The following is a 22,293-nucleotide window of genomic DNA, read 5'->3' as shown; positions in this document are numbered from 1 at the left end:
GGTAGATACAGTGAATCCAGTGGAAGAGCAAAGAATGGAATTAGCAGAGGAAGGCTGAGTTTGAAGAGAAACAACACTGGGTTGGATAGGAACAGGGCTTTTGGAAAAGAGATCAGAATATTGAGGTTTCTGATGAATTTGATAATGATAAATGATAGGAATGAAGGATAAAGGATATTGGGAATTATCTAGAAAGGCATATTAAAATGGGTTCAGGGGAGTCCTGAACAGGTTGCTGCTTTTTTGTATAATTGGAAGAACTGGCAAACTTTCAGGGTTTCTACTGAAAAATGTTAAAATAATTGAGCCACTGGGGAGAGTCTCTACAGCCAATAGGAATGTGCTATAACTACTTCTACCTCAATTTATAGAGTGGTGGCTTAAGTACTTTGGAGCTGGAGGCTGCTGAACTACATAGATCTGTGGCCCAGGGAAGGTGTCCCTCACCTCTGCCTCATTTCCCAATTCTCTGATGTCCTTCCCATGGGCATGTAGGGTAGTGCAGGAGTAGGATTGGCTGGCAAGTCAGTCATGGAGCTTCAGTTGGGTAGTTGGTAACATGGCTATGCTGGTGGCAGATGACTGAGACTCCATTTAGCTTGTTTTCCAGGAGCAGGAAATAGAGAGCTCCTACTCTTGGGCATTTGAGACCATCCTTTCAGGAATTTGTGCTTTCATAGGATGAAGACTTAAAGGTTAGAGAGGCCATGGACCCCTGCAGAAGAGGGATCTGTAAGTGGGAGCCCAGGAGGGAATGTATTTAGATAGTAGTTAGAGAAATATAGGTGCAACTACCAGGGCTCTTTCTCCAGCAATCTTTTTCTTTGGGTATCTGAGTGCCTATGAAGATTTTTAAGGGCTTGGTAGTTTATGTGGACCAGAATAAGGCAGGACCTCTGTAAGGAAAATAATGGATTTTATAACTTTTAATGTTTTAATGTTTCTGGGGTGAGTAGTCCCAATAATAGCACATACATTTGTATTTTGACTTTTGTCCTTCTAGCTTTCAAACATTTCAGGGGATTCCCTATCCTGTTTTAGGGTAAAGGGAAGCAGTGAGGCCTTAAGTGGTTTCCATGTTGAAGAACCAAGACTGCCATTTTTGAGTGACACAGATTAGTCTTTGAACTGGAGATAGATCGCAGAGAAGGGACAGTGTATCTTTCTACCTTGCTTTATTTATTTTTTAATATTTTCTGAGACAGCGTCTTGCTCTGTCACCCAGGCTGGAATACAGTGGTGCAGTCTCAGCTCACTGCAACCTCTTTCTCCTGAGTTCAAGCAATTCTCTTGCCCCAGCATCCTGAGTAGCTGGGATTACAGGCATGTGTCACCACGCTTGGTTAATTTTTGTATTTTAGTAGAAACAGTTTCACCACATTGGCCAGGCTGGTCTTGAACTCCTGGGATCAGGTTATCTGCTTGCCTTCACCTCTCAAAGTAATGGGATTACAGACGTGAGCCACTGCATCTGGTCTGCGCCTTGTTTTAGATTATCAGGTTTGTTCTGGTTCAGGTAACAAAAGTCATATTAGCCATTAATTGGATTTTCAGTTCAGTCTTCAGGACAGACAATTTTTGAAGACAAAATCTCTTGGCTGTCACTATTTGTTATAGAACTAAGGCTGAGTTTTTTTTTTTTTTTGGATCTCTTTTGCATTTGTTTATTTTATTTTTATTTTTTTCCTTTTTACTACATTTTAAGTTTTGGGGTACATGTGCAGGACATGCAAGATCGTTGCATAGGTACACACACGGTAGTGTGATTTGCTGTCTTCCTCCCCTTCACCCACATCTTGCATTTCTCCCCCTGCTATCCCTCCCCAGACACAAGAAAAGGCTGAGTCTTTATTGAATATTTAATAGATTTGGAGAGGTAGAGGTAGCAATAGGTAACTAAAATCTTTTTCAAAAACCAAATTTTAATTATATCAAGAAACATTACTTAATATACAGATAGTTGACCTTTCACCATATTTTTGTTCTTATTTTTTTGGAGAGGGCATCCAGATTGAACTAAGAGGTTTTTGTTTTGTTTTTAAAGAAATGAATTCACTCATTTTTTGTATATTTTTATTTTAAAGGCTTTCTGGCAAACCAGGTATTGATGATTCATGGCCTACCTCAGATGATGAAGACGTCAATTTTGATACCAAGGTAAAGTGCTCTCCTATGAAACTCATTTTTTCACTCTGAATCTAGTTTTGTATAGCATTCTCTTAAAATTTAGCAGTGGTTTACTTATCACTGTTTTCTGTTTGTAATGGAAAAGTGGTCAGAGGAGCCATTTTATAGAAATATAAGCAGTTGAATTCTTTTTTTTAAAACTTTGGTAAATAACAAAGGATTGATAAATAATGTGATAGAGTGGGGATTGCAAAAAAAAAAAAAAAAACCACACTGGAAAATACATAGTGATAGGAAAATCGTACTGGGAAAAGTTTTCCTACAGTAGAGGAAATACAAAATTTGGTCAAAGTTTATATGGATAAGCACTCCTACTGTGATTTCAAAATCTTTTTTCATTTTTCTCTGTAGTAAGAATGTTACAGCTTTCAGGAAGTAGTAGATGACCATGTTGAACTAATTGGATGACTTAAAATTAAACTCTTTACTACGGAAGTATTTTTTAAAAACTGATTCTAAATCCTAATCAGTTTTATCAGGGATGTCTTATGAACCAAAGTCTGTATTACAGGTCTGTGCGTCTCCATGTGCCTTAGTATGCTTAAAGCTTTTCCTTTTCTTCCTTGACTTAAGCTCACACTTGATTGATTAGTCATGCCTCTCTTTTTTTTTCTCCCTACACTTTCATCTTTTAAAAATGATTTATCTCAGCCTAAATTTTTCCTCACAGCATACATTTCTTCAGTGACTGTTATTTCAGTCCATGTCTGTCTTCATTTATAGCATATTTAGGTGCACCTTTCTATTTAGTAGCTATGTGTGGCTTTTATTCAGCAATCATTGAGTCACAAGGATTATTTTTGTTTTTTTTCTCTCTTTCTTGTAAGGAGCTGCATTTATATAATCATTTTTTTTTAGCTTTTTGACAAACAGAATAGAAGCAGCCTATAGTATTTGCAATGCCAACCCACTTAAGTAAGATATACTAAGAATGAAATGCTTACAGTTCTCTCACAAGAAGGAATTCATGCAAATATAAATCATGCATACACATTTCAGAAAATTTGTAATTAACTTAAATGTCTTAATGTTTGAATTTTGTAATTACCTAAAATTAAATTTTCATTCTAGGCCAATGTGGTTAAGAAAACAGTTGGATAGATATCATAGTATTTATATAATAATCAACTGTGGGTAAAGGTAGTAACCTTTGGAGAATATCTGTATCATCTCACATAATCCTTACCCCATGAGAAGATTTGGTAAATAGCAGAATTGAGGTTTAAGGCTACATCTGAGTGACTCCAAAATCTGTGTTTTTTGTGTTAATGGTGACTATTACAATTATTTTATCAAATTTGATACTTGTTATTTTTAAAACTTGTTATTCTTATTTTTGTTTCCTAGAATGTCACAAAACCATGCTTAGCAAAGCTAATGACTGCTTCTCAGCAATCCAAGAAAAATTGTAAGCTGTTTGAAGACTGCTTTTTTTTTTTGGAAGCTTTTTAAAATATAATTTAAAACTATTTTGTACCAGTACAATATATTAATTTTACAAATGTAAAATTTTATCAGCTGTTAAAGCATATGCAAAAACCACACATTCTACTTCAGCTTTATTGCACAATATCTATAAGAAAATATTAATTTTTAAATTAGAAAACATAAAAATTCTTTCAATATAGAAGAGACAATCTGATTTTAAAGACAATACTCTATAAGAATGTCTACTCAGAAAATAACAAACTTTCACAGGATACCAGGCTGGATAGATGCTTCGGCAAATCCAGTACAAAGCACTATTTAAAACCAGTCCAAGATACTTAATCCAAACTGTATCTTCTTCATTAGAAATCTAGACACCACTCGCGGTGGTTTCTTACACTTTAAAAAGCTGAGGCATTTTCAGTGTGAGCGTTCTGAATATCTCTTACATATCAAAAACAATACTTCCAACTCAATAGCCATTTGCAGGGTTCTTTTTCCTTCATGCAGATTATCACTGGCAACTGTTTTTAATGACGATTCATGACCATTTTATTTATGCTGATAGAACACATCAAGTTAAATATGCTTTTAAAACCTTGTCCTTTACAAAAATCAGTTTATAAATTTGCATCATAAAAATTAGTGTTGAGACCATCAAGATGGCCTTCATTTATATGGTTGTACAGGAGATGGTTTTCCCAGAGTTGGGATGGCAGATGTCCCACTTTTCTATGTAGTGTAATCAGGAAATAAATCCAAGCACTAAACTGGAATCCCAAGACAGATTAATAAGGTTGCATGATGGCTTTTAGGGGGTTATGACCCTGGACCCATATATTAATCTAGGTGTTAAAATACTGACAGCAAACCTTGGTGAGAATTTATCTCAGACAATAAACAATCTGGAGATATAAGAAGGAAAATATTCATATCCATATTATCAGTGTGGCTGTGTGTATCACAGAAAAGAAAAAAAATTCTTTATTAGAACGAGGATTCACCAGATTGATACATATATAGACCACACATCTTTTCCTATTAAAGCATGTTGATTCAATGTCATGTGTTTTCAAGTTTATGCCTTTGTGGACAGGGAAATTATCTTTTGGAACTTATGGCCTGCATAAGCAAAGTCAAATATGATATTACACATTTGTGTAGAGAAAATAATTATTAAAATAGTGGTTATGTACTAACAAGTTTGTTGTAGGTAGACAGAATTATCAAAAACCTAGATGCTTATTTTAAAAGTTTGCATTATTTAGAATTTCTTCCTTAGGAATCAAAGCAGTTGCTTTCCTGGAATTGCATTTTTCAGAACTGCTCAAAGCACCTCATCTAAATGAGTGTTTTAAAAAATATATATAAAAAGTCTACGACGAGACTTCAGACATCACATATTTCCCCTCTTACAGGCTTTTTTGAAAATCACGTATCCCTTCCTTAAAGTCCTTCAGAATAAAATAAACTCTCACATTCCATTAGAAAAAAATGGCAACATTCACGGTCTGAAAATTTTATGGATTTCCCCAAATTTTGCTACAATGTGCAATTTCCTCACATACAGGTTTTGAGGAAACCCCTGATCATCTATCATGGAATAGTCAGCTAATGGACATGCCATAGAAAATTTACATTAATAGTAGTAAATAGATTAAAATCTATTCCATAAAATAAAAATGTTCTATGACTTCAATTTAAATATGTATCTGAAAAGCTAAAAGGAGGTTTTTTGTTTGTTTTTCAAAAGTGCTAATTATTACATTTACAAGTCTCTTCAATACATTATGTCCAATTCTTTGTAAAAAACTAAACCACCTTGCTTTAGGCACACTGCTTGATGAGTTTCTAAGAAGCAGAGGGGAAAAAAAATCACTTGTCAATTAATCCAGCTTCCTTAATTTTACTGAAGAAGAATTTCTCCAGGATATTGGCACATTTGTAGTATTCACTCGCAGGGAGGTTGTACTCTTTGCAATTGGTAAAGACTCGCTGTAAGTCTGCCATGAAAAATTTCTTAGACACGTAGTACCTATTCTTGAGGCGTTCACTCATGGTTTTCAGATCCATGGGGAACCTTATAACTTCATAATATCCTGGAGCTTCTGTTCTCTTCACAGGTTCCATGAAGGGCCAAGCGCTTTGATGGCTCTTCACCTGCTGGAGGATGCTCTTGAGTGTGCTATAAAGCTGGTCAGGGTCTTTGGGCTCTTTACTTTTCTCTTTTCCACTCGGTTTCCAGCCTGTCTCTCTAATTCCTGGAATGCTTTCTATAGGAATCTGTCGAACTCCATCTTTAAAACATGAAAGTCCAAGGTAAACTTTTCGAATCTGTGCCTGTTTTCTTTCAATCAGCTTTTTAATGATCTCCTTCTGCTTTTTAATGATGACAGAAAATTCTGTATATGGAATCCGTGGATTTAGCTCACACCCCATTAAGGTGGCTCCTTCATAATCCTTGATATAGCCAACATATTTGGTTTTAGGTATTTTAATTTCTTTGAAGAAACCCTGTTTCTTAAAGTATCCAATTGCATACTCATCTGCATATGTGAGGAAGTTCAGGATGTCATGTTTTATGTGATATTCTGTTAAATGATTCATCAGATGTGTTCCATAGCCCTTGACTTGCTCATTTGAGGTTACAGCACAGAAGACAATCTCTGTGAATCCTTGAGATGGAACCATACGGAAACAGATACCACCAATGACACGGCCATCTTTAATTAAAGCAAGTGTTTTGTGTTTCGGGTCAAAGACAAGCCCTGTGATGTATTCTTTTGGCATTCGGGGCAGCTGGTGGGAGAAAACGTTCTGAAGTCCGACCAGCCACATCAGGATCTTCTTGTTTGGTTTCTGGTTGAGGGAGTTGCCAACTACGTGGAATTCAATTACACCCCTGCGCTCTTCCAACCTGGCCGCCTCATCCCTGGCTGAATGTGCTGACAGAAAATTGGTCTCTGGTCCGAGCATTGCTGCAGCGTCCGTGATGGTAGACATAACCTCGTTGATTAATTCCATCGCAATATCCCCCATAACTCGGGGTTTCTTGGCCTCCTCCAGAATATGAGAATCAGTCATTTTCCTCTTTTCTCCTGGGTTTGCTTCAAGTCCAGAAGAGGCTTTGCAGGCAGGACTGCTGCTCCCTGCATTTGGCTGCTCAAGGGAAGATGAGGTTGAATTGTATGAAGTTGTCCCAGCCACAGGAGGTGGACTGATAACTGTTTGGATGCCTAGCTGGCTGGTTCTGGAAGAAGCTGAGAGAAAATCCTGATCCCAGATGGGGGAGTTTTGACTATAAACTTCTTCTTCTAACATGGACAGAAATTTTGGGAAATGGGTGAGGATTAGAGTTCGTTTTTCAAGAGGCAGTTGATCTTTTTCTTGTCTTGCTTGTTCCAGGAGCTGTCGCCTCATAACCGTGAAGACCGAGCGAAGCAATGTTCTCCCAAACACCTGTGTGGTTTCGTTCCGAGGTAGACTGTCGCAGAACTGTGGAACGTTGCAGTAACACAGCCACCTTGTGTAATTCTCCCTGTATCCAGAAATAACATCATTGGGCGATCGCAGTCTTCGTTGAGATGGTGCTTCCAGGTGCCAATAGTTGATCCGGTTTAGGAACATTTTTGCCAGCTCAACTATTGTTTGCCTTTCTTTTGCTGGCAGGTGACTAAATTTGTACTGTACGAAGTTATTCACACCCTGTTCAATGCTAGGTTTTTCAAATGGGGGTTTCTTTTCCAAAGAGCCTTCAACCACAGGTTTTCCTCTTTGTAAAATAGACTTTCTCAAGAGCTTAAATAGGTAGAAATAAACTTGCTTGGTATCTGCATCTTCTTCCTTGTGGACACAGGTAAAGAGATATTCCACATCCAACACTATTCCCAGGAGTCTGTTCATTTCTTCCTCTGACACATTCTCCAGGTGGGAAACCTGAGCAGCTAGGGCATGGCTACAACTCCGACAGGATTCGTTAGACTGACAAATATTTGCTGCAGATCGGCTCTGGGGAGAGTGGGTGAGGGGTTGGGGTTTTTCCAGCCATTGCATTTACAAGACTCCTCGGCCTTGCAGGCGGAGTACACTCCGAGTTTCTTCAGTTTCTTGGCCCGTGGAGCGGAGCGTAGTTGCGCCTTCCTCACGGCGATTCGGGCCGAGCCACCGCCTCCCGGTCCTTCGGCCGTGCCCGCTGCAGCCACTGGCGTAGCCGGACCGCAGGCGCCCGAGCCCCCGGCGGCAGCAGCGCAGGGGGAGCCCTGCGGGGGCGCGAGCGGCAGCGCCGCAGGCTGGGGGTCAGCGCCCCGGGCCCGGCCCCTGCCCCGGCTCCTGCCCCGCAGCCGCCCGGCCCGGCCCCGCCAGCCTCGAACATGCCGCCCCGGAGCACGGCAGGAGGCACCGAGTGTCAGGCGCCGCCGCCGCCGCCAGGGTCTCTCTCTCGAGCTCTGGTCGTCGGGAGAGCGAGACCCTCCCCCCACGCCCTCCCGCCCCCTTCGCCCACCCCTCCCGCCCCGCCCTCCCCCGCGCGCGCCCCTTGCCCGGCTCGCTCCGGCCGGGGCCCGCGCGCTGATGGTGGTGGTGGCAGCTGCGGCGGCGGCGACGACAGCGGCGGCCGAAGACTGCTTATTCTTTTGTTACTCATTGAGTCTTAATTACATATGTTTTCATTTACTCTGTATTTTGTTTTTACTGTAGTAGAAGCAACAGATGGCATTGTGAGAACAGGAAATAGAAATTCATTTGCGGATAGAGATTCTGATAGTCAAGATGAAGTTGTGATTGAAAGCCTCCCTACAACATCACTCAAAGTCCATGGCTTTTCTCATCCTACCTATCCATCACCTGACCCTCTTCCGAAATCTTCCCACAAGTCGTTAGCAAACCCTGGTCTTACAAATGTAAGTTGTTTTTTAAAAAACTTTTTCCCCATACCCTTCCCTTGCCCTCACAATCCACGTAATGATGCCTCTATTGAGATGATCATATGGTTTTTGTTTATATTCTGTTTATGTGAAGAATCACATTTATTGACTTGCATAAGTTGAGCCGTCTCTGCATCCTTGGAATGAAACCCACTTGATCATGGTGAATTATTACTTTTTGGTGTGCTGTTGGATTTGGTTTGCTAGTATTTTCTTGAGGATTTTTGTATCTTTATTTATCAGTGAGATTGGTCTGCAGTTTTCTTTTTTCTTTTATTGTTATGTCCTTTTCTGGCTTTGGTATTAGGGTGATACTGGCTTCATAGAATGAGTAGGAAGGATTCCCCCTTTCTCAGTCTTTTGAAATAGTTTCGGTAGAATTCTTACCAGTTCTTCTTTGAATGTCTGGTAGAATTTAGCTGTGATTCCTTATGGCCCTGGGCTTTTTGCTTGTTGGCAGTTTTAAAATTACTGATTCAGTCTCACTGCTTGTTACTGGTCTATTCATGATTTCTATTTCTTCCTGATTCAAGCTAGAGGAGTTAGTTATGTGTTTCCAAGAATTTATCCATTTCCTGTAGATTTTCTAGTTTGTGTGCATAGAGGTGTTCACAGTAGTTTTGAATGATCTTTTGTGCTTCTGTGGTATCAGTTGTAATGTCTCCACATTCATTCCTACTTGAGCTTATTTGAGTCATCTCTCTTAGTTAACGTAGCTTGTGGTCTATCAACTGTGTATCTTAAAAAAAAACTGCCAGGCGTGGTGCCTCACACTTGTAATCCAGCACTTTGGGAGGCCTAGGTGGGTGGATCACCTGAGGTCAGGAGTTTGAGACCAGCCTGGCCAACATAGTGAAACTGTGTCTCTACTAAAAATACAAAAAAAGTAGCTGGTCCTGGTGGCAGGTGCCTGTAATCCCAGCTACTCAGGAGGCTGAGGCAGGAGAATCACTTGAACCTGGGAGGTAGAGGTTATAGTGAGCCAAGATCATACCATTACACTTTAGCCTGGGCAACAAGAGTGAAACTCCAACTCAAAAACAAAACAAAACAAAAAAAACAAAAAACCTGCAACTTTTTGTTTCATTTTGTATTGTTTTTGGTTATAAATACATTTAGTTCTGCTCTGATCTTTGTTATTTCTTTTCTTCTCCTAGTTTTGGGTTTGGTTTATTCTTGTTTCTCTAGTTTCCTAAGGTATGATGTTAGCAATGATTTTCTATATCACAGAGGTTTTGATAATTCATGGCATTGTTACTTATTTCAAAACATTTTTATTTTTTATTGTTTTATTTTTTTTTTAAGATGAAGTCTTGCTCTTGTCCCCCTGGCCTCCCATTCGTCATCTTGGGGAAAAAAAGCGAGAAAATAAATTTCAGTGTAATCCTTAGAGAAATGAATCCAACAATTATTAGTTTCTGTAGATATTCTGATTTATCTTGTGCTCATAATTAATATCTGTATTTAATGGACACATATACACACACAAAATGAAAGTGATCAAAATTTATGATTGTTTTTTAAAATAAACTACCTATTATAGAATCATAAGGAAGGAAAGATTGCCAAGGAAATTTATGAAATTATCTCTGGAAGATATTTTTTACTTTTAAAAGTGTCTCCAGCAATGAAGACATTTTATGTCATCATCAGGAAGCTTTGTTAACTTTAGTATCATAGTTATTACACTTTGCTCATAAATTTGTTCATTTCTAAAACTCAGAATCCTGTCGACTTGATTTCTTAGTCCTTTTCTCTCTTCATGTGAATACTGGTCTTGCTTGATAATCATAGATATGTTTGAAGACTTTTAAATCTTCATCTTGGATAATCATAGCTTTCTTTCCTATCCTTTTGTTTTTTTTTTCTTCCTTGTTTCAAGTTTTAATCAAAGCTTGTGTATAAGATTACTTTATTCCTGCATCTTATCAATTGTTTCTTCCTTGTATTTTCCCTTTTCCTTTCCTATTGGCGAGATTTGGCTTTCCGTTCAAGGATCCTTTTGCGGTCTTTGTCCAGTTTTAGCCTAGTGATAACCACCTTGCTGGGGTGAATGCCTACATGGACAGTTGTGCCATTAGCCTTTTCCCACTGCACCCGTTCAATGTAGATTACGTATTTCTTCCTGTAAACCTGGACTACTTTGCCAATCTGCTGACCTTTATAGTGTCCTCGTACAACCTGAACTTCATCATCCTTTCGGATGGGCGTGGATCGCACGTTGTACTTCTGTCTCAGCTCTTTGGAAAGAGGGGAGGACATAATCTTCCTGCGAATGTGGGAAGGTGCATTGAAATGCCTTTTGCGATTCTTGCTTCTGTCTGAAGTCACAAAGGGATTGAATTTCATTTCGGCAGCTCCCGCTTAGGTGATGGCCGCAAAAGGAAAGAGTCTTTCCTTTTGTTTTTTTTTTTGAGACGGAGTCTTGCTCTGTCGCCCAGGCTGGAGTGTGCTGGTGACAGGATCTCAGCTTACTACAACCTCTGCTTCCCGGGTTCACGCAATTCTTGTGCCTCAGCCTCCTTAGTAACTGGGACTACAGGTGTGCACCACCACACGCGGCTAATTTCTGTGTTTTTAGTAGAGATGAGGTTTTGCTATGTTGACTGGTCTCTAACTCTTGGCATCCAATGATCTGCCCACCTGAGCCTCCCAAAATGCTGAGATTACAGGCATGAGCCTCTGCACCTGGCCTTGTTTTTTTTTTTTAAATACAGAGTTTCTGTCACCCAGGTTGGAGTGCAGTGGCCTGATCAAGGCTCACTGAAGCTTAAATCTTCTGGGTCTGGCTTCAGCCTCCCAAGTAGCTGGGACCGTGGGCATGCACCACCATGCCCAGCTAGTTATTTATTTTTTGTAGAAATGGGGTCTCGCTATGTTACCCAGGCTGGTTTTGAACTCCTGGGCCCAAGTGATCCTCCTACGTTGGCCTCCCAAAGTCCTAAGATTGCAGGTGGGGCCCACTGCACCCAGCCTCAAATGTTGAAATATGCAATTGAAACCTTGAATCCCATGTTTTTTTTCCTTTTTGTCTTTTCATTTTCAAAAGTTCAGAGTTCTGTATAGGTTCATATTATTCTACCAGTTTACTGTATTTTACAAATATTTATCTTCTTAAGACCATATGCTTTTCCTGAAGTCATCTACCCCAAATGTATTTATCCAAATCTGTCTTGTAAGTCCCCTGGGTGGGCTGGGTGCAGTGGCTCATGCCTGTAATTCCAGCACTTGGGGAGGGTGAGGCTGGCAGAGCACTTAAGCTTGGGAGTTGGTGACCAGCGTGGGTAACACAGTGAAACCTTGTCTCTTAAAAAAAATCCTGAAATTTTTTCTAAGTCTCCTGCATGCCTTGAATTTTGTATTAATATGTCCCAACTGAAGACATTGTTCCTGACCCTTTCCCGACTCTTTGTAATCTACTCTGCCCTCTGGTTTCCCTATCCCAGTAAATAACACCTAGGGTAGCACTGAAACATGGAAGCAGGAGAAATCTTGCACTACAGTTTTCCCTCAAATTACGAATCCAAGTCACTCACCAAGTTCCTTATTTTCTACCTGCTTACTATTTCTCATATCTTATTACTGCAATTTACTTCTTATTTTGAGGCTGCCAAAAGAAAATGTGACCATTCCACTGGTCTCTCACTTGACACATGAGGATTACAATTTGAGATGAGATTTCGTGGGGACACAGAGCCAAACCATGTCACTGCACTGGGTCTATCTCATAGTATGGACCTGTCTTTGCAGCATTTCCTGAGCTTCCCAGGTAGAACCGACTGTTCTCTTTTGTGCTGTTACTGTCCTTTATTCACTTCAATTTTAGAACTAATGAATTACACTTTTCTGTTCTTGTCTTTGTTTATCTCCATCCCCACTTGATTAATATAGGGAAGAATCTGTCCTCTGTTTGTATTTTTAGTTTTTCCCAGGATAGTGCCTGTGATGTGATAGACACAATAAGTGCTTATTGTCTTACTGACTGGTATCATTTGGATGTGTGTCCTGCCCCACATTTTGTATTGAAATGTAATCCCCAGTGTTGGAGGTGGGACCTTGTGGGAGGTGATTGGATCCTACAGGCAGATTTGTAGTGAATGGTTTAGCGCCATCCCCACTGGTAATGTCTTTAAGATAGCAAGTGAGTTCTCATGGGATCTGCTTCTTTAAAAGTGTGTAGCACCTCTGACCTTGCTCTCTTGCCCTGGCTCTGCCAGGTGAGACACCTGCTCCCTCTTTCTTTCTGCCAGATTATAAGCTTCCTGAGGCCTCCCCAGAAGCAGAAGCTGCTATGCTTCCTATACAGCCTGCAGAACCATGAGCCAATGAAACCTCTTTTTTTCATATATTACCCAGTCAGATGTTTCTTTTAAAAAAAAAAGTATGTCCCCATCTTGGATGACCAGATATTTCTTCATGGTAGTGTAAGAACCGACTAGTACAGTGACTGATTGAATGGGTGAGTGAATAAATACAGTGTTTTCTGAAATTTTGTTTTTTTTTTTTAATAGGAAGGAGCAACAAAGCCAGCCACTGGAAAAAAAGAAAATGGTGCTGATATTATTGAAAGTCCTCCGCTAGAGCAAACAGATAATGACAATTTGACTTATGTTGATGAAGTGCCCCAAAATAATAGAGGTGGTAAGTTAGTGGATATCTGTGAATATTTTTCTATCCTTAAATTCTATTCTAGGGGCCAGGTCATGGTGGCTCATACCTGTAATCCCAGCACTTTGGGAGACCAAGGTGGGAGGATCACCTGAGGTCAGGAGTTTGAGACCAGCCTAGCCAACATGTTGAAACCCTGTCTCTATTAAAAATACAAAAATTAGCTGGCAGTCATGGTATGTGCCTATAACTCCAGCTACTTAGGAGGCTGAGGTGGGAGAATCGCTTGAACCCGGGAGACGGAAGTTACAGTGGGCTGAGATCGCTCTACTGCACTCCAGCCTGGGCAACAGAGCAAGAATCTGTCTCAAAAGGAAAAAAAAAATTCTATTCTAAGACAACCAATTAACATATGCAGACTCAAATATTATATTCATTTAAAAAATATTTTTATTTTGCTGTCTTTCTTCATACTACCAATTTTTTCCTGAGACTGTCAACTTTGTGAAATACTTTTTTGCTATTGTTTTTATTTTATTGAAATATTCATGAATGGAGATAGACTTGTGTATGTATTTAACTTTTTTGTTTCTCTTATTTTTTATTTTTGTATATATATGTGTTTAAAACTTATAATACTAAATGTTCTCATGAATATATCTGTGTATAACATTTTCTAGATATGATGTCCACATTAGGATTAGGACAAGAGGAAGACATAGAATCACCTTGGGATTCTGAGGTATTATCTATTGTTACTGTTATTTTAAAATATAAGCATTGGGTGATGTTAAAACATAAAAGAGATGCTTTGACTTGACTTTTTTACCTCTGTGTAGATCCATCAGGAACTTCTTTCTTATATTTTTCAGTTCATAATTAATAATGTGCTAAGTATATGACTGTGGCATAGTGTAAATTCTGCTAATTTGCAAGATTCATTGAAGAATCCAGTGTATTCAATAACAGGTGTCATAAAATTAAAAAAAGAGAATCCAGTGTAAAAGAAAATAAACAAAAACAAAAAAAATAATCTGGAGTAGGAAAGTGCAAAAAAAAAAGAAAGAAAGAAAAGAAAAAAGAAAAAAAGGCTTAGAAGTCACAAGGGGTCAGTGTGCATTCTGAAGTTGTTTATCTAAAAACTAGAGAATTATTTCAGGTCAACTTATGGCCAAATGTATGACTCTATGTTATGTATGGATGAGCAAAAGTCCTAATGAGATTCAGAGAGAAACAGTTTGGAATGCAGTGTGTTTTTTTTTTTTTTTTTTGACAACTTAGAGTTTGAAAAGATAACACCTGGGCCTTTAAAGTATTAATATATATTTGTATGGATCTGCAAAGAACATTTCAAGAGAAGGAAGAATGTGGAGAATGACGACAGTTTGGTTGAGTGGTGTTGTAATAAGTAGAAATGATTTTCAAAATCATTTTCAATGATTTTGAATAAATATTGAGGGTACTTTTTGTAAACTTGTAGGCACTACTGTCAAGAAAAGAATGGGAAAGTTGGAACAGGCGTGTGTGGATTTCTAATTTGGGTATAAGTTTCAGTAGACAGTTACTGGAGATATCCTATAGGAATAAAGTGAATTGACACTTGAGACCTTCCTAATGAGATTTTAAATGTTTGACCTTGAATAAATTTCTGATATTGAGTACTGACTATGTGCTAGGCTGTTAGACACTGAATATACAAGGTGAGGGCTTATGCTTTAGTAGCGGGAACTGAAAAATAAGTAAACCACAAACACTTATAAGTCACTATAAGCACTTCATATGAAGAAAACAGAGAGTATTAGGTTAGAGAAAATTGAGAGAGTTTGTAGTTAGGATGGGGGTTGGAGTGGGAGTGAAATTCTGTAGTCAGAGAAGATCTTTCTGAGTATGACCTTAGATTGCCAACTAAAGGAAGAGAAGGAGCAGCCATGTGAAAGGCTGGGAGGAGGGCATTCTGGGCAGAGGGCACAATCATCACATCAGTTTATCATTTTGCTCTTAACATCTTAGAATGACCAAGAAGCAGGAAGTGGGGTAACTCATCATTGTTTTTATTATTATACCGCATAGAAAAGAAAATGTGCAAATAAATACCTGGCACATTTCAGATGCTTAATACATAAATGTTGTTATTCTTCTATTTTCATGAAGGCTTGCTATACTTCTTTGAAATTATTTCTTTTTTTGTTGTTGTTGTTATACTTTAAGTTCTAGGGTAAATGTGCAGAACGTGCAGGTTTGTTACATAGGTATACACGTGCCATGGTGGTTTGCTACATCTGTCACTCCGTCATCTACATAGGTATTTCTCCTAATGCTATCCCTCCCCTAGAAATTATTTCTTAATTGGGAAAGGGCTGTATACTATATCTTATATTTGCTTGTTTTTCTTTAAACATAACATAAAGCAAAGTTTCTCTTACTGCCTTGTCATTTTAGTCAACCACTTTCCTATCAGTAAAAGTTTTATCACAAAGTATTTAGATTTTTCCAAGCTTTTGTTACCTAAATGAAGCAGCTTTTGCAGTGTTCTGTTTATACTTACCATGACATATTCCCAAGTTTTTTATTATGCCAGATATCTTAACACTACAAATTTCTGTGATTAGAAATATTTTAAATGTTTAATGCTGTACTATAGCAAGAATATTCTATTTTTTAAAATACGCTTTTCCCCCTCTTAATCAGGCAGCCCCTGAACCAGAATAGGTTCAGAGAAGCTCCCCAGAATGCCCTCTTATTTTTGATGGGGAATACAAAGTAGAATTAAGTCTTTTGATATTAGTTCCTTGTTGGACTGTGCACATAAGTTAATATTTTATCTGTTAATATGTGTCCTTGGTCCTTCTGTGTTCGGTGTGCAGAGTCAATAGCCATCTAAAGATGAAAGATAAGCTTAATCTAGAGAGCATATATGAGGTTCTTTATTGAAATGTTTTGGTTTTCAATACAGGCTTATCTTATTTTTAAGTATAATTGTTTTTAATATAGGAAATTCATATTATATTTGAAAGTGATTAGAAGATCTTTAGCAACTCATTCTTTTTGTAAAATTGAAACTCATTATTGATATTAATTTTAACAGAGTATCTCTGAGAACTTTCCACAGAAGTATGTTGATCCTTTAGCTGGGGCTGCAGATCGAAAAGAAAAAATGTAGGAAATGAACAAGCAGAAGGTAAGAGATGTATTTTATTTTAATAAAGCCATTGGACAGAGTATTTATTTAAAAAGGTGATTGTTGATATATTCTAATAGCCAAAGAAAATCACCTATTAAATGGATAGTAAGAAGAAAGAGAGGTGAAATTGTGGTAAGTCGTATATCTTAGGTGTCAGCAACAGGTTAAATTGCTACTGCCACTAAAGAAGCTGAATTGTTAGATCCATTTCAAAGTACATTAAGACCTGAGGAGAGCCAGGAAATAAGGAAGAGGAGATGAGTAAAAGAGGAAATGAGAATGAGGAAGGCAGAGAGTATAGATAGTGAATGAAGAACAAAAAACAAGTATATGAAATGGAGAGTGGCAAAATAAAATAATCGTAATAGTACATCAGGCCGGGTGTGGTGGCTCACACCTGTAATCCCAGCACTTTGGGAGGCTGAGGTGGGCATATCACTTGAGGTCAGGCGTTCGAGACCAGCCTGGCCAACATGGTCAAACCCCATGTCTATTAAAAATCCAAAAATTAGCTGGGTGTGGTGGCAGGTGCCTGTAATCCCAGCTACTAGGGAGGCTGAGGCAGGAGAATTGCTTGCACCTGGGAGGCGAAGGTTGCTGTGAGCTGAGATTGCGTCACTGCACTCTAGCCTGGGCGACAGAGTGAGGCTTCATCTCAAAAAAAATAAAAAATAAAATAAATTAATTCTTTAGAAAATGGAAAGGTAGGGTATTAGAAAGGTAGGACGAGTTTAAAATGAGCTTCCAGTACCAAAACTTGTCAGAGAAGTAGAGCAAATTTTTCGCACTATATCTATCCTCCTCACTGTTGGGAAGGCAAGGATGGAGGTACTGGACCATCTTTCTGTTATAGATGAATACAAGCATATGTGGTCAGCCATATTGTCATAGATGAATACAAGCATATGTGGTCAGCCCCATTTAGGCTGGGCATGGTGGCTCACGCCTGTAATCCCAGCACTTTGGGAGGCCGAAATGGGTAGATCACCTCAGGTTAGGAGTTTGAGACCAGCCTGGCCAACATGGTGAATCTCCGTCTCTACTAAAAATACAAAAATTAGTCAGGCATAGTGGTACATGCCTGTAACCCCAGCTACTTGGAATCTTGGGTAGGAGAATAGCTTGAACCCAGGAGATGGAAGTTGTAGTGAGCCGAGATTGCACCACTGTACTCCAGCCTGGGCAACAGAGTGAGATTCTGTCTCAAAAAAAAAAAAAAAAAAAAAAAAGAAAGTGTTACTTTTAGGATAGTGTCTCAGAGGCCAAAAGAAGGTAATTGGAAAGAAGAGAGTAGGGTTGCTTATGGAGAGATCAAGGAAGCCATACTCTGGTAAAAAGCCCGTGGCAACTTTATGACTTGTAATACAGTTTCAGTTTGGGGGACATGATAGGGAGGAACTTGATGCCAGATTCCAAAAGGATATGCTAATATGAAAGAATGTGGGGCCAGGCACGGTGGCTGACAGCTGTAATCCCAGCACTTTGGGAGGCCGAAGCGGGTAGATCACGAGGTCAAGAGATTGACACCATCCTGGCCAACACGGTGAAACCGCATCTCTGCTAAAATACAAAAAGGTAGGGCCGGACGCAGTGGCTCAAGCCTGTAATCCCAGCACTTTGGGAGGCCGAGGTGGGTGGATCACAAGGTCAAGAGATCCAGACCATCCTTGTCAACATGATGAAACCCCATCTCTACTAAAAATACAAAAAAATTAGCTGGGCATGGTGGCATGTGCCTGTAATCCCAGCTACTCAGGAGGCTGAGGCAGGAGAATTGCCTGAACCCAGGAGGCGGAGGTTGCGGTGAGCCGAGATCACGCCATTGCACTCCAGCCTGGGTAACAAGAGTGAAACTCCGTCTCAAAAAAAAAAAAAAAGTTAGCCAGGTGTGGGTCTGCACGCCTGTAGTCCCAGCTACTTGGGAGGGCAAGGCAGGGGAATCACTTGAACCCTGGAGGCGGAGGTTGCAGTGAGCCGAGATTGTGCCACTGACTGCACTCTAGCCTAGCGACAGAGCAAGACTTTGTCTCAAAAAAAAAAAAAAAAAAGAATGTGGAGGCACACTCAGTATAGAACAGAGCTTCTTAAAATTTAATAAATCAGTTGGGAATCTTGTTAAAAATGCACATTTTGATTCAGCAGGCCTGGGGTTCTACATTTCTAATAAGTTCTCACGCAACACTGATGCTGCTGGTCCTTGGACCACACTCTGAGTAGTAAGGGTGTAGACTTCCCTGTAGAGAAATCTGAAAGAAGAGTCACTGGACAACAATTCAAGGCATAACAGTTCAAGTTAAAACATTATTTTCCTTTTATTTCTGAGCATGTTTCTGGCTAGGGGGTTAGGAACAAAGAGATGGAGAAATAGAAATTATAGCTGTAAGATACTATTGTTACATGAAGAAGAAGTGCTGAAAATATTCCATGGAAAGAATGTAGAATGGGAGGAATCAAGACCACAGATCTAGACATTACTTTTGCAAAAGAAGAGACATTGTCAGTGGGGAAAGAGAGAGGAAAGAAAAAAGTTAGCTAGGTTATTTTGGAGTTGAGGAGGAAACTCGAAAGAACTCATTTTAGATGGCTTCAGTATATTTACATTTAAATGATTAGATCATTTCTGCTCCAGAGACTATGGGAAGAATGCTAGAAGTGGGGTAAACTCCAGTGATTCATATCTCCTCTCTTTAACTGTCAGACATCAAAGATATATGTCGCTTTGGGCTGGTTATGGTGGTTCGCCTGTCATTCAGCACTTTGGGAGGCCAAGGTGGGTGGATTGCTAGAGCCCAGGAGTTTGAGACCAGCCTAGACAACATGGCAAGACCCATCTGTACAAAAAAATACAAAAATTAGGCATGGTGGTGCATGGGCCTGTAGTTCCAGCTATTCAGGAGGCTAAGGTGGGAGGATTGCTTGAGCCTGGAGGTTGAGGCTACAGTAATCGATGAGTCATGATTGTGCCACTGACTACAGTCTGGGTGACAGAGTGAGATTCTATTAAAAAAAAAAAAGGCCTATGTTGCATTGCTATTAATTAATCAAATGAGTTTAATTTGAATATAGAAGCATTGACTTTTTTCTTAAAGAAGGATGCTTTTTGATATGATAGCTGTTTCATAAAATCCTTTAGAGGCTAACATATTTTAGAAATGAAAAAATTACAGTTAATAATTCTTTGAATATTAAAATTGTTATTTTCAGTAAACACTGCATTGATTTAAAAAACTGCACTAATTTTGAAATATAAATAATTAATAGCTAATAATTCTGTGGCAATTCAATTTTTTCTTTTGCTAAATATTATAATATTGAAAGCTTATTATACATTATTTCTTAGGTATGTTTTATATACCTTCTTGCATGAGTGGATCAAGAAACTTTAAGATGGCTAAACTAGAGGATACGAGAAATGTAGGCATGCCAGTAGCCCACATGGGTATGGAAAAAAATGAGTATTTCTGTTAACTATTATTCTACAAGTGTATATCCAAGCTGATCAGTTCACAACGCTTTCTCTGATGAGAAATGAGTTATATGTCCAACTAAAGTGGCATCACAACGGTGTGCTTCCCAAGTTATAGGGCAAAGTGAAGAACATGATAAATACTTGTAGTATAATGGTATAAACGACTCTCATGTGTTGCGTTAAAGATATTCTGTAGCATTTTACCATCGACCTTGACATTTTTCCTCTCAGGATCATGCTTTGCTCCTCTGATTAAAGATCGCTTTTCTCCGCATTGATGAGCGTGCTCACGTTGGCATATGTGCACTTTTCTATTTTAGTTATAGTCACTTGGGACAGAATCCCATGTTCAATCAAAACTGCATGTTTTATTAGACCTACGTTCTATGTTTTTCTTCAGTATACTTCTGTCATGTTGCTGTCCTAACCAAAATGAAAAACATCCCAACAGTTAATCATTTTCAAACCAAGCATGATGATTCATGTCAATACTAACACTGCATGAATTTATGTTTGGCTTTGTCATATTTGCATGTAATTGATTATATGTCCCTCTTGCTTTTTAGAGTCTCCTGAGAGAGATCGTCACTTGAATGTAGTAAGTTTTATATTTTTATCTTGAATTATCAAATGCATATTGTATAAAATCTAAATTATTTATTAATCATTTTGTTTCAAAACCCATTCAGCCTGCCATTGAAATGAAAGATTCTGTTCCAAATACAGCAGGAGGAATGAAGAATGTACAAACATCCAAAGCAGGTAAATGTTGCAATACATATTTAACTCTGGAAGGATGTACATTAAAATATTTGAAATATTTGAAATGCTCACAGTTTTCTTATTCCTAATTCTTTTTACCCTGAAATTTGATGGAAGGACTTTTTTTTCTTTTAAATTGAGACAGAGTCTCACTCTGTTGCTCAGGCTGGAATGCAGTGATGTGATCTCAGCTCACTGCAGCGTCTGCCTCCCAGGTTCAAGGGATTCTCCTGCCTCAGCCTCCAGGGTAGCTGGGACTACAGGCGCACATCACCACACCCGGCTTATTTTTGTATCTTTAGTAGAGATGAGGTTTCACAATGTTGGCCAGGCTAATCTTGAACTTCTGACCTGAGGTGTTCTGCCCACCTCGGCCTCCCAAATTGCTGAGATTACAGACATGAGCCACTGCAACTGGCCTGATGGAATGATTTGACATAAACAATGTAGATGATATTGTTGGTATTCACATTTGAATAAAAGATATTTACAAGCGTAAGAATAAGAAATTTTTTAAATGTAGGCTTTAACTTAGAGGTTTCCACTTTTATGTTTTGATACCCTAAAGTTTCCAGTTTGGAATCTCTATACTTGTTAGGGATTCACAGAGGTAAATTATGAGACACTAAGATTTCCCCAGTGTTTCAAATGCTTATTGGAACTCTAATCTTTACCTAGAGGAAAGCTTTACTTGCAAACATGTCAATAATGATATTTTAGCATTAATCATTTCATCTTAGTGTTATTAAATTGATGATCTAAAGCCAATCAGGAGTTCTGATTAGCAGATTGTGTGTGTGTGTGTGTGTGTGTGTCTGTGTGTGTGTGTGTTACCTTTGATTATTAAAAATGATGAAAGTAATTTTTTTTTTGAGACAGAGTCTTTGTCACCCAGGCTGAAGTGCAGTGGTGTGATCTCAGCTCACTGCAACCTCTGCCTCCCAGGTTCCAGCAATTCTCCTGCCTCAGGCTCCCAGGTAGTTGGGATTACAGGCATGCACCACCGTGCCTGGCTAATTTTTGTATTTTTGTTAGAGACAAGGTTTCACCATGTTGGCCAGGCTGGTCTTGGACTCCTGACCTCAGGTAATCTGCCCACCTCAGCCTCCCAAAGTCTAAGATTACAGGCTCATGCCTGGCCAGTAATTATTATTATTAATATATATATTTTATTGCGTTTTAGGTTTTGGGATACATGTGAAGAACATGCAGGATTGTTGCATAGGTGCATACATGGCAATGCAATTTGCTGCCTTCCTACCTAAACATATGTTTGTTTGCTCTTATTTCTTCGTGAGCTTGGTAGATCCAAGAAGCAAGACTTTTTTTTTTTTTTTGAGATGGAGTCTTGCTCTGTCACCAGGCTGGAGTACAGTGGCGTGATCTCGGCTCACTGCAACCTCCGCCTCCTGGGTTTAAGCAATTCTCTTGCCTCAGCCTCCCGAGTAGCTGGGACTACAGGCCCATGCTGCCACACCCGGCTTCTTTTTTGTATTTTAGTAGAGACAGGATTTCACCATGTTGGCCAGAATGGTCTCGATCTCCTGACCTTGTGATTTGCCTGCGTTGGCCTCCCAAAGTGCTAGGATTACAGGCATGAGTTACTGCACCTGGCTGAAACAGGACTTTTAAAACAAAATACTTTAAATGAAATTCCTCAACACAGGAAGACATGAAACAGAAGAAGTATGAAGTAAACAACTTAAACAGTTCCTGTAGATCATTTCACTTCTCAT

General features: G+C 39.1%; 3 protein-coding genes and 1 pseudogene across 8 annotated transcripts in view; 1 reads left to right on the top strand and 3 right to left on the bottom strand.

Annotated features, from left to right (window-relative positions):
* LOC103790987 (amyloid beta A4 precursor protein-binding family B member 1-interacting protein-like) overlaps window positions 1–22,293 on the bottom strand; it is a 216,554-nt gene that overhangs the window by 37,568 nt on the left and 156,693 nt on the right. The window lies entirely within an intron of this gene.
* Window positions 3,681–7,987, bottom strand: LOC100413085 (histone acetyltransferase KAT2B-like). The gene is given in 3 exon segments (XM_035252857.3): window positions 3,681–7,592; window positions 7,595–7,912; window positions 7,915–7,987. Coding segments are annotated over 3 exon segments (2,493 nt in total). The 3' UTR covers window positions 3,681–5,490.
* Window positions 10,488–10,924, bottom strand: LOC118143171 (large ribosomal subunit protein uL24 pseudogene; annotated as a pseudogene).
* LOC128928269 (ankyrin repeat domain-containing protein 26-like) overlaps window positions 20,024–22,293 on the top strand; it is a 60,837-nt gene continuing 58,567 nt past the window's right edge. The window contains 2 exon segments of the mRNA XM_078329673.1: window positions 20,024–20,393; window positions 20,485–20,557. Of these exon segments, the coding sequence (XP_078185799.1) occupies window positions 20,497–20,557 (61 nt within the window). The 5' untranslated portion in view covers window positions 20,024–20,393; window positions 20,485–20,496.

Source organism: Callithrix jacchus, chromosome 7, assembly GCF_049354715.1.
Source record: "Callithrix jacchus isolate 240 chromosome 7, calJac240_pri, whole genome shotgun sequence".
Classification (NCBI taxonomy): Eukaryota; Metazoa; Chordata; class Mammalia; order Primates; family Cebidae; genus Callithrix; species Callithrix jacchus.
Note: the sequence above shows the minus strand (reverse complement) of the source record. Positions and strands in the feature narration are given on the sequence as shown.